General features: G+C 37.0%; 1 protein-coding gene across 1 annotated transcript in view; it reads left to right on the top strand.

The window, feature by feature from the left end:
• The first annotated feature begins 725 nt into the window (after positions 1-725).
• Gtf2f2 (general transcription factor IIF subunit 2) overlaps positions 726-12,370 on the top strand; it is a 150,637-nt gene continuing 138,992 nt past the window's right edge. Inside the window, exon 1 of the mRNA XM_027928969.2 lies at positions 726-971. Within this exon, the coding sequence (XP_027784770.1) occupies positions 906-971 (66 nt within the window). The 5' untranslated portion in view covers positions 726-905. The remainder of the gene's footprint in view (positions 972-12,370) is intronic.

Genomic DNA, 12,370 nt, shown 5'->3' on the forward strand with positions numbered 1-12,370 from the left:
TGGAGGGAAAGGGAGACCTCTGCAGAGCACTCTGCCCAGATCTGAAGTGACTGAGAAAGATCCTGATGAGTTCAGAGAGATGGATGGATTTGGTGCGGTTGTATGTGCAGCACAGTGAATACAAAGGGACCAAACTGAGAGGGCTCAGTTGAAACAGAAGTTTGACTTTTATTTTAGAGGGAAGAGGAGAAAGAAGAAAAGGCTTAAGCACGAAGTTAAATAATCAGTTTCCTCTCTTTCATGTTGTATTGTTACAGATCCAATTATATGGCATCCAGATTTTGGAGTTTGAAAGAGATGTGCTCTTCTTGCTCAATCAGAAGAGCTTGGGGGCAGCCGCTGAGTTGAGACACCACTTTCTTTTCAGGTTTATAAGTGCAGGTTTTCAATATATCCAGGGTTACTCCGTCGACCCAGTGTGGATTTGTGCTTCATGAGTTTGACAGGAGTGCCAATCTATTACCACCATCCTGTCATTCAGACTTTCGCTCTCTTTGGCTCGGATTTTTGTCTCTTTGAACCCCATTTTTCCGTTTTGACATTATTTTTCTTAATTTATGCAGAACTTGTCTTTAAATGCATTGCAGACGTTTTGGCTTTTTCTACGCTACTTTTAAATCACCCAAAAGCACACCGCCAGCAGCCACGCCCACCTAAGAAATTGCGGGAGCATGAAGTTTGTTCACAGCAGCGCGCCGTACTGACGTAGCAGTGCGCAGGCGCGGTTTCCGGTTCCCAGCGGCGTGTTCCTTTCTCCGGGTTCCTGGTATCCTAGTAAGAGAGGGACCCCGGCTTCTCTCCTTCTACTTTCTACCGCTTTTCGCCCTTTGCTTCCACACTTGCCCCGCAGCTCCAGCTCCCCAGGTCGCTGCTTCAGCCCGCTCGCTTTCACCCGCGACAGACCTATGGCCGAGCGCGGGGAACTCGACTTAACCGGCGCCAAGCAGAACACGGGCGTGTGGCTGGTCAAGGTAATAATGTTGGCTAGTCTCCTACCTGCGCTCCTCCTGGGAGAAGTAGTTTAAGAAACTTGAGACCGTCCGGGTCCGTGCGCCTCTTAAAGTTCTTGAACAGCCATCTCCTCAGAGCGTCTCATGTTTTGAGAGGCGGGAGTTATTGTTACGCCGGTTTACAGATGAGGACCTTAGTCTAGGAACTCCAAGTGTCATTCAATTACTAGTCTGAATTTGTTTGAAATAGATTTCTTTTTCCCACGACCTGGCTTTCCTAGGGCCCAGTCCCGGTGTCCCCTGATTTGAGCCAAGCATTTTACCCCCCAGAACAAATTCGTTGCACTTCTCTTGGTGTAACAGATTGTAGTTGAGTTTGTGTGTTAGTGTCTTTCTTTTTCTGTGCAGTTTTCTCGTCCAGAACGTAAAACTGGTTCTGATCTGTAGGTTGATGGTCCTTATGGAGTGATCAAGAGCTGGGAAAGCTCTGAACTCACGAGGGAGAGGAGAGTACTTTGGAATATACTTTTTGTTTTTAATTTTTTTTTTTAGTTGTAGATTGACTCAATGCCTTATTTTTTTAATTTTATTTTTTTTTAGTTGTAGTTGGGCACAATACCTTCATTTTATTTATTTATTTTTATGTGGTGCTGAGGATTGAGCAAGCGCTCTACCGCTGAGCCACAACCCCAGCCCGCCTTTATTTGTTTTTATGTGGTGCTAAGATTGAACTCACACTTGCAAGGCAAGTGCTCTACCACTGAGATACAACTCCAGTCCTTTGAACTATACTTTTAAAGCACAACTAGGTATCAGGAAACTGACAATCAGTAAATATTTTATGTGAAGACAGCAGTCATCATTAGCTTTTGGACGCTTTTTGTGCTTTACTTTTGGGGCTTTTTTTTTTTTTTTTAGGATAGTTTAATAAAACTTACGTGTATTTAAATGTGATTGTGAAAATCTTTGAACCTCAAATAAAATGTAAGGACTTTCTTTTCTTTCTTTTTTTTGAGATAAATTCTCACTGTGTTGCTCAGACAGGCCTCGAACTCATGATCCTCCCATCTAAGCGTTCCAAGTAGCTGGGATTACAAGCATGTATTACCTTGATTGTCCTGCAACTTTTGGTTTTTTAATGCTTTGTTTAACTTTTTTCACATGGATCCATTAACTCAAAGTGGTCCTTCCTGTTATCTCTCTAACAGCTCTCATGATTTGCTAGTGGTCAAACCTGTATTATAAGCAGTTGTCACACTGTGTGAAGTGGTTCTTTGTTAACGTGTTCACTGTTGTTCTCAGCCACCATACACACTCAAATACATAGAGAAAAACCACATTTTTTTAGAACAGGATCTTTGCCTTCACACCCAGAATGGTGTTTGGCATATGGTAATTACTCAACTAATATGGAACCCTTGCCTCAGTCTGTTTGATTTATCTCACAGCTCTATAAGTGTGACTTAAAATGATGGAGTAAACGGGCATTTCTGTCTCCAACTGCCTATTAAGTGGAGGAGAGTCATTAGGGATGTCTCCCTTGCCCACTGAAAGAAAGAGCTTGAGAAAATGTTGGGACTTGCAAGGATACGTTTGTGTTGGGAGCACAGTAAATGCCCAATAAGTGTTTGCCTTACAGAATTCGTATGAATGGATAGACTATATCATATGGAGAGGGGCAGAAAAGCCAGACTGAAAATGAATGTTAATGATATGTCCTGGAAAACAAAGGAGACCCTAGAACAAAAGGATAGTATAAATAAAGGTTGAGGTCATACATAAGCCTGTTTTGGAGAGTTTTGAGTAGGGTAGGGATGCAAAAATTTATTTGAGAAAAGAAGTAAGTTTTGCATTGTGCAATACAATTTAAAGGCAAGGGTAACTAGAGTCAGAATTAGAAAAAAATCACAGCATCATGGGTATATGCTAATGAAGCCTGAAGAGTTTTGAAAAGCCTGAAACTTTCAGTAAAGTTGTTAGAATTTGGTGACAACTTTTACTGGAAAGACTTTAATACATAGAAGAACTCAGTTAAAGCCAGTGATTTGTTCTCATTTTAAAAAGGTAGTTGTGATATTTTTTGTTTCCAACCTCATTGCTTTTGCAAGCTATGTTTCTTTTTCTAATCCTTTGTATCAAAGAAAAAAACAGACTTGCAAATATGTATTTCCAGAGTGTGAAGTCAATGTGTTGGATATTTTCTCTTTCTGGCCAGTTCTTGTTCTCCAACAATCTTATTTCTGAGAGAAAATAAGAATTGCTGATAAATACTTTCTATTTTAGGACTGGAAATGTAGCTCAGTGGTAGAGTACTTACCTAGCACAGTGTGAGACTATGGGTTCAATTCCCAGCACCAGGAAAACAAAACCCCCAAAACAAAAACAAAGTAAAACAAAACAAAAAAGTGAAAAAAAAATTTTTTTTTTTGGTTCCCAAGTCCATCCATGTTCTCTCTTTGACGAGTTTTAATTCTGTACTAGTTAAAGGAGTCCCTAAAACAGTGGGGTTTGACTTAGATACCTGTCAGGTTGAGATTATTTCATTTTCGCTAAGATTAGTATTCAGTGTGATTTCTGTGCCTATATCTTAATCATACATAGATTTTTTTTTTTTAAATTAGAGGAGTAAAGTATATGAAACCGTACATCAAATCATAATTTCATTTTCAACTTTCTTTGTGTGATATTAAACTGTAACATATTGCTTGCAAAGTGTATCTGCATTCTTATCTGATCAGATTTGTGAATGTAAGTACGTGCTGATTTCAAGCATTTTTTTCTGTTATTTTTTTAAATTTTATTATCTTTTAATGCGGAGTAATATTCCATTGTGTATATATACCACAGTTTCTTTTTTTAAAATTATGATTTGTTATATATGACAGTGGAATGCATTATAATTCATATTATACATATACAGCACAATTTTTCATATCTTTGGTTGTATACAAGGTATATTCTTAACCATTCATGTCTTCGTACATGTACTTTGGATAATGATGTCCATCTCATTCCACCATAATTTCTTACCCCATGCCCTTCCCTTCCCCTCCCACCCCTTTGCCTTATTTAGAGTTTGTCTCTTCCTCTCAGTTCCCCCTTCTTACCCCATTATGAGTCAGTCTGATGCTGGTTGTTTTAATGAATCATCATAATAGTCATTATTTATCAGGTGGTTAGTATGTGCCCAGTACTGTTAAAACACCCTATGAACTAGATTTCTAAAGTCATGTTTGTTGAGATATAATTTATATATGGTACAATTTGCCATATTTAGTTTTATAGTTATATGAATTTTGACAATATAAATATAAAAAATGGCTACATAAATATGGATATATACTACTAAAGTCAAGATACAGAGCATGTTACCTTGTTCTCCTTTACTACTTCTTTTTTTAAACAAATAGAGAAATTAATTTTAATATATTTTCATTTAACTCAATGGATTACCAACATAATTTGCAAAGAAAATAATTGTAAGATATTTCAAGTTCATTTTGTTTGTCCTAGTAATTCTTTGGATTCTAATGTCTAATTGTTATTAAGTAATTGTTAGTAAGATATTTTATGTTCATTTTGTTTGCCCTAGTAATTCTTTGGATTCTAGTGTCTATTTAATGCATAGCATAGTCTCAATTCAGACTAGACACATTTCAAATACTCAGTAGCCTCATGTAAGGCAATGGCTGCCTTATTGGCTTCTTCATCTTTCACCTTTTAGTAAGACATGCTGTAGGCTGCATGATAAGTTCCCTCGTTATGTGATTTCTTGTTGAATTCTGTCAGAAAGGGACACCAAAGAGATGAACTTAGAATATACAAGAGTAGAGTGAGGTTCCTTTATTCCTCCCTGTAAGAATTTTATTAGACTGTGAGTTGGTTTCTTCATGCTTTTGGTGGGAATTACTTTAGTTCACCTTCTCCAACAAGGTTTTCATAATGGCTCTCTCTTCTTTCACCTACCTCTCTAAGTCTACAGAAGGAAAGGTGCTTCACAAAATTTGTTGGTTTCCTTCAACTTGCCCTTACCTTTATAAATACCTTATTAAACAATTTTTACCCTGATTGATCTTTTTCATCCTTGAATCTTGAATAATAGTTTTTTAATTATAAGAAAGTAAAATATACCTCATCTTATATCACACACAATGTATACACATACCAGATTAATAATATAATAAAATATATCATAAAATGCTAAACTTTTTAAAGAAAATATTTGTGTAACTTTGTGAAGAGAAATGGAAAACTAAAATTACAAAATAAACAAAAACCTGAAAAATTAGATGATATTGTAGTTAAAATTTTTATGTGTAAAAATTTATCAAAAAGGGTTGAAAGAGACATGAATTATATTACTGGTCATTTTGCTTATTTTTGGTATTTAGCTTGACTTGGTTTCTCCTTTGGTTGGCTTTTCCTTTATTGTAGTTCTTCTCTTTGCAGATTATCATTCATGGTTTTTCATTTCTTCCTCATGAAATATTTTGCCAAGAATGTTCTGTAGTGTAGGTTTTCTTGCTGTAAATTCTTTGAGCTTTTGTTTATCATGGAAGTTTTTTATTTCATCGTCAAATTTGAAGCTTAATTTTGGTGGATATAAGGTTCTTGGTTGACATCCATTATCTTTTAGAGTTTTGGTATATGTTGTTCCAGGATCTCCTGGTTTTTAGAGTCTGGGTTGAAAAATCTGCTGAGATCTGAATTGGTCTTCCCTTAAGGTAATCTGATTGTTCTCTCTTGAGGTCTTTAACATTCTATCCTTATTCTGTATGCTAGGCATTTTCATTAGAATGTGTCTTGGTGTAGATCTGTTGTAATTTTGTACATTTGGTGTCCTATACGCCTCTTGTATTTTGAGATTGATTTTCCAATGCATTCTTCGTGCTTGGGAAATTTTCTGATATTATTTCATTGAAGAGATTGTGCATTCCTTTGGTTTGAGTCTCTGAACCTTCCTCTATCCCCCAAAATCTTAAATTTGGTCTTTTGATGGTGTCCCATAATTCTTGGATGTTCTATTCGTGGTTTCTTACCATCTTCACTGTGATTGTATATTTTGTCTTCATTGTCTGGGGTACTGACTTCCAAGTGGTCTAGTCTTCTGGTGATGCTATCTGTTGAGTTTTTTAATTGGCTTATTGTTTCTTTCATTTCAAGGATTTCTGTTTTGTTTTTTTTCAGTATATCTCTTGAAGTAATCTCTTGCAATCTGTATTTGCTCTCTTATCTCTTTGTTGGTGTGATCAATTTTTGCCTGTATTTGCTCACTTAGGTCGTTCTTTAATTCCAAAATCATTTTAGTAGTGTATATTCTGAAGTCCTTCTCTGACATTTCATCTACTGTGCTATCTATGGATTTTATTGTTGTAGTAGCTTGGTTTGTTTGGGTCACTTTCCTCCCTTGTTTTTTCATGTCTCTGTGTCTTTCTCTCTTGCAGTGTAGATCCGAGGTATTACAGCTTCTGCCATATTGTCTTATATCATCCCTATAGGTTACCAATACCTCACTTTTAAGGGAGAGATCAATATTACAGCACTCATTGTATCCATCATGCAGCCATATATCAGTTAGCCTCTATTTTTACATTTACAGTTTTGTCATTTGTCGTTAAAATCAGAAATGAGTTCGGTTATCTTTTCCTATATAGTCAATAAGTTACAGTTTCTAATGGTAGAAGGGGGGAATGGGGGCTTGGCTGAGATGTTTATGAAGTAGGATGTGAGAATATGGAGGTATTAGATTATATGATAAGTGAGAGGGTAATCATAAGAAGTTGGCTGTTAGTAGGAGAAACAAGAGAGACCCCCTGTTACCTCAGCAACAGGATAACTGTTAGCACACCTAGTAGAGAAACCTCTGGTGCAGCCAGGCCCATAGGGACCTTGGTGACGTCTTACCAGGTCCTTATTGTTGTCTCTTGATAGAAGTGGCAGTATCCCAGTTTTGTGGCAGTGGCGGGCAGACCTTCGGATCTCAGGGCTATGGTGTGGCAGGGTGGGCAGGCCTCTCCCAAGCACTTTTTTCTTTACATTAATATTTACCATTATAAATAACATCTTGAGTTCTGATCTTTGCTATAACATATTAAGTTTCTTCTTGGGCTTTCTCAAAGTTTATGGGTTATCTTGTACATATTTAATTAATTTCATCACTAGATAGGAATAATTAATTAACTAATTAATTAATTCTATACCACTAGACAGGTATAGAACAGGATAAATACAGTAACAGCTATATCAGAGTTTTGAAGCAGGAAATATTAATGTTTGGCCAGAAGAGGTAAGACTTTGTGGGGAAGGTGATGTTTAACAAGAGCCTCTGTAGTTGACTATGTGAAAATTGTTTGATCAGGAAAAAGCAAATGTAATAGTAGCTTAGAAAGCTGAGAAAGCTGGTTTTAGTGTTAGAAGCTAATCACAGTGAGAGATGTCTACAAGAGTCATCTCTGCCTGATCCCCCACCACATTTTTTTATTGGTGCTTTATAGTTGTACTCATTGATGGAATTTGTTACATATTTATACATGCACACAATATAATTTAACTAGTATCACTCCTCAGCACTTCCCTCCTCCTTCCCCTCCACTAATTTGAGGATAGAGAGGTTTCTTTCTTCCACTGATCTCTTGATTTTTAGGAGATCTATATCCATCTTTGTTTTCCTTTTTCCTCTCTAGCTTCTGCATATGAGAGAAACATAGGACCCCTAACCTTCTGAGCGTGACTTATTTTGCTTACCATGATGTTCTCTAGTTCCATCCATTTTACCGAAAATGCCATAATTTCATTTTTATTTATGGCTGAATACCCATAAATAAATAAATACCCATTTTCTTTATCCATTCATCCGTTGATGGACACCTACCTAGGCTGGTTCTATAGTTTGGCTATTGTGAATTGTGATGCATGTATCACAATAGTATGATGAGTTTAATTCTTCAGGGTAAATACCAAGAAGTGGTTCAACTGGGTCATATGGTGGTTTCATGCCTAGTCTTTTGAGGAGCCTCATACTGATTTCCATGGTGGTTGTACTAATTTACAGTCCCACCAACAGTATAAGAATGTTCCTTTTCTCCATATCTTATCCAGCATTTGTTATTATTTGTATTCTTGATGATTGCCATTCTGACTGGTGTGAGATGAAATCTCAGTGTAGTTTTGATTTGCATTTCCCTAATTGCTAATGATGTTGAACATTTTTTCATGTATTTGTTTGCTACTGTATTTTGTTTTTTTTTTTTTTTTGAGAAGTATCTGTTTAGTTAATTTGCCCATTTATTAATTGGGTAATTTGATTTTTTAATAAAGTCTTTTGAGCTCTTTATACATGCTTAGATATTAACTCTGTCAGAAGAGTAGTTAACAAAGATCCTTTCCCATTCTGTAGGTTCTCTTCACAATCCTAATTGTTTTCTTTGCAGTGCAAAAGCTTTTTAATTTGATGCTGTCCTATTTATTAATTCTTGGTATTATATCCTGAGCTTTAGAGGTCCTGTTGAGAAAGTCATTGCCTGTATCTAAAAGCTGGAGTGTTGACCCTCCCTTTTCTTCTAGGAGTTGCATAGTTTCTGGTCTGATTCTGAGATCTTTGATACATTTTGAGTTGATTTTTGTGCAGGGTTAGAGATGAGGTTCTGTTTTCATTCTTTTACTCATGGATAACCAGTTGTCTCAGTACCATTTGTTAAAAAGGTTGTCTTGTTTTCCAGGGTATGTTTTTGGCACTGTTATCAAGGATCAGATGACTGTAGATGTACAGGTTTGTTTCTGGGTCTTCTGTGCCATTGGTCTCTGTCTGTTTTTATGTCAGTACCATGCAGTTATAGTTATGCAGTTATAGCTTTATTGTAATTTGAAGTCAGGTATTGTGACGCCTCCAGCATTGCTTTTTTATTTTTATTTTTTTTTCTAGCATTGATTTTTTTTCTTTTTGACTTAAAATTGCTTTGGCTATTCTGAGTCTTTTATTCTTCCAAATGAGCTTTAGGACTCCCCCCCCCCCCCCCTAATTCTGTAAAGAATGTCATTGGTGTTTTGATGGGAATTGTATTAAATCTGTATTGGTAGTATGGCCATTTTAACATTATTAATTCTGCTTATCCATGAATATGGGAAATCTTTTCATTTCTGAAGTCTTAATTTTTTTCTTCAGTGTTATATAGTTTTCATTGTAGAGGTCTTTCACCTCCTTGGTTAGATTTATTCCTAGGTATTTGTTTGTTTGTTTGAGGCTGTTGTAAATGGAATTTATTCCTGATTTCTTTCTCAGTGGATTCATTGTTGGTATATAGGAGAGCTATTGATTTTTGTATGTTAATTTTGTAACCTGCTACTTTGCCAAATTTATTAGCTCTAGAAGTCTTTTTGATGGAATTTTTTGGATCTTCTAAGTACAGGATCATATCATCTGCAAACAGTGATCATTTGACTTCTTCCTTTTCTATTTTTTATACCTTTTATTTCCTTCCCTTGCCTAATTTCTCTGGCTAGAATTTCTAGCACTATATTAAACAGGAGTGGTGAGAATAGATATCTTTGTCTTGGCACAGATATTTTAAAGGAAATGTTTTAAGTTTTCCCCCATTTACAAAGAGGTTTGCTGTGGGTTTTTCATATACAGCCTTTGAGATGTTGAGGTAGGCTTCTTCTGTCACTGTTTCTTCATTTTTTTTTTAATGAATGGTAGCTGAATTTTGTTGAAGGCCTGCATCTATTGAGATTACTGAATTATATTTATTTATTTTGGTATATTGAACCATCCTTGCATTGTTATAGGGAGACTGCTCAGAAAGCTCTCAAAGACTTGAATTTGAAACAAATTAGAGAGCTTTATTACCTGGCCAAGGACTGCTTCCCTTAGAGACTGAAGCTCTATGGGAGAACAGCAATTTTGTGGCCTTACTCTGTGGGAGAACAGCAAATTTCTTGGGAATTTAAGGATGAAAACCACAGCTCAGGGACTTTTCCTTAGCATCATGCAAGCAAGTCAGTCATAGAAGCTAAAACAGCAGTTAGCAGAGCAACTCAAGACAACTGCATCTTGGGTTTAAGCAGGTGTTAAGACAACCATATCCTGGGTTTGAGTAGGTGGTTAGTGGGGGCGAGAATCTACTAAAATCTTGGGTCACCAAGACTACCATATCCTGGGTTGAGTACATTTTGTGGGGTACAAAGTACAGAAAACAATGTTTTTTTGAATTTAGCAGAAAATGGCTTTCATTTTGTTTTCTTAGAAATGGGTCCTGCAGCTGTCTCTTCACAGGGCAATAACAGAAAAACTAAAGTGGGGTCTAGAATAGCTGAGATGGAGTTCCTACCGTCACACCTGTTTGTTCATATAGCCATAGTGACTCCATTCTTGCTACTCCAGCAAAGAGTGATCAAGTAGTTTTACCACAGCAATTGCTTTACACAACCAGTATTAGTAACTTATTGATTGTATTGATCAGTTCACACCAAAACAGCATCTCTGGAATCTTAGTATGTTGTTGAACATGATTTGCTAATATTTTATTAAATGTTTTTGCATCTAAGTTCATCAGGTATATTGGTCTGAAGTTTTTTCCCCTGAAGTGTACTTATCTGGTTTTGGTATGAGTGTGATATGGCTTTATAGAATGAATTTAGAAGTATTCTGTTCCTTTCTATTTCTATTGGCATTAGTTCTTCTTAAAAGTTTTGGTAGAATTCAGCTGAGAATCCATCTGGCCCTGGGCTTTTCTTTTTGGAAAGTTTTTTTATTACTGCTTGTATCTCATTACAAGTTATTGGTCTTTGTAGGTTTTCAAGTCCTCTTGATTCTGTTTGGCACATTGTATTTGTCTAGAAATGTGTCCATTTCTTCTAGGTGTTCCAATTTATTGGAGTGTATGTTTTTAAAATAGTCCCTAATGGTCTGCTGGATTTCTGAGATGTCTGTGGTGATTTCTCCTTTTTCATCTCTAATTGTATTAATTTGGTTTTTCTCCCTTTTTCTTTTGGATAGTTTAGCTAAGGTCTTATCAATGTTGTTTATCTTTTCAAAAGTCATCTATTTGTTTCATCAATTCTTTGAATTGTTTTTTTATTCTCAAGTTCATTGATTTCAGCTCTGATTTTAACTATTTCCTTCCTTCTACTGGTTTTGGAATTGGTTTGTTCTTTTCAAGGACCTTAAAATTCATAATTAGCTTGTTTATTTGGGATTTTTCAAAAATTTTTATGTGGGCACTCATAGCTGAACTTTCCTCTTAGAATTGTCTTCATAGGGGCAAGGGTTGTGGCTCAGTAGTAGAAAGCTTGCCTAGCTTGAGTGAGGCGCTGGGTTTGATCTTCAGCACCACATAAAAATAAAATTAAGTTATAAAAAAAAATTGTCTTCATAGCATCCCAGAGGTTCCGGTATATTGTATCACTATTCTCATTTGTGTCATGAATGTGCCCTGCAACTATGAAAAGAAATAGCATTAATTTCTGGCATGTCATCCAGTCTGTAGGGCTGGTAGAAAAAAGCTTATGCCAGGGAGAAGGCAGATTAGAACATAAAGCTGAAAACCAAGGGCTTATTTTTTTTGGCATGGTAGAGATGGCCCTTTGGTGGAGTTGTCATTCGGTATCTTCATCTTTCAGCACTTGGTGGAGGTTTCTTGGGATGACTGGATGTTCATGTCGTCCGGCTCATTGGCAAGTAGCTGGTAATCCCTGAAGAGGAGCTGATTGAAAGTTTGGTTAGAGATTTTGTTAATTTGTCCTTGAAGGAATTTTAAAATGCAAGGAAGGAAGGCACAGAATAAAAAGACCAACTAGAGGTCCCAGTATCGAGAGAATCCAGCAGCTGACGGGGTTTGTAAAGAGGTCCCAATAGGATTGTTGTGCCAATTGCTGATTTCTAAAGAGGGTATGGGTGTACTGTGTTGCTGTGGGTTCCTAGATCCTATCAGGAGGCCCATTCTTATGTATGTACTTCTCCGGAATGGGATGAAGGGTGGTGCGTGACTGTGAAAAACAGAGCTTGAGAAGGTTATCTGGTTATCTCACAGGTAAATCTGGTTATCTCACAGGTAAATCTGGGCAATTGTGTGGGTCCTGCAAGGTTGGGAGCTGTAGTGGGATTGTCCTCTGGAGGGCTTGTCGCTGGTTTTAACCTAGAAATATGAATCCAGGGAGTTAGTTTCTTTCCTTCCTGTTGGAGTTTTGCAGCATTGGGTGTACACAGGACTACCTGTAATGGCCCTTCCCATTTGGGGGTTAGGGGGGATCTTTCCCCTGGGGAAGACCCATTCTCCTGGTTTGAGCGGAAAGGAGGCAGCTGAGTTCTCTGGATCCAGAAGCAACAAATCTTGTTGCTTCCATAGTGTATAAGGAAGAGAAGGGGAAGAGCATATTGGTCGGGGAGGGACCAAGGCTCTGGTGAGATTCCTGGGGGGAGAAGG

Source organism: Marmota flaviventris, chromosome 4 (genome assembly GCF_047511675.1).
Source record: "Marmota flaviventris isolate mMarFla1 chromosome 4, mMarFla1.hap1, whole genome shotgun sequence".
Taxonomy (NCBI): Eukaryota; Metazoa; Chordata; class Mammalia; order Rodentia; family Sciuridae; genus Marmota; species Marmota flaviventris.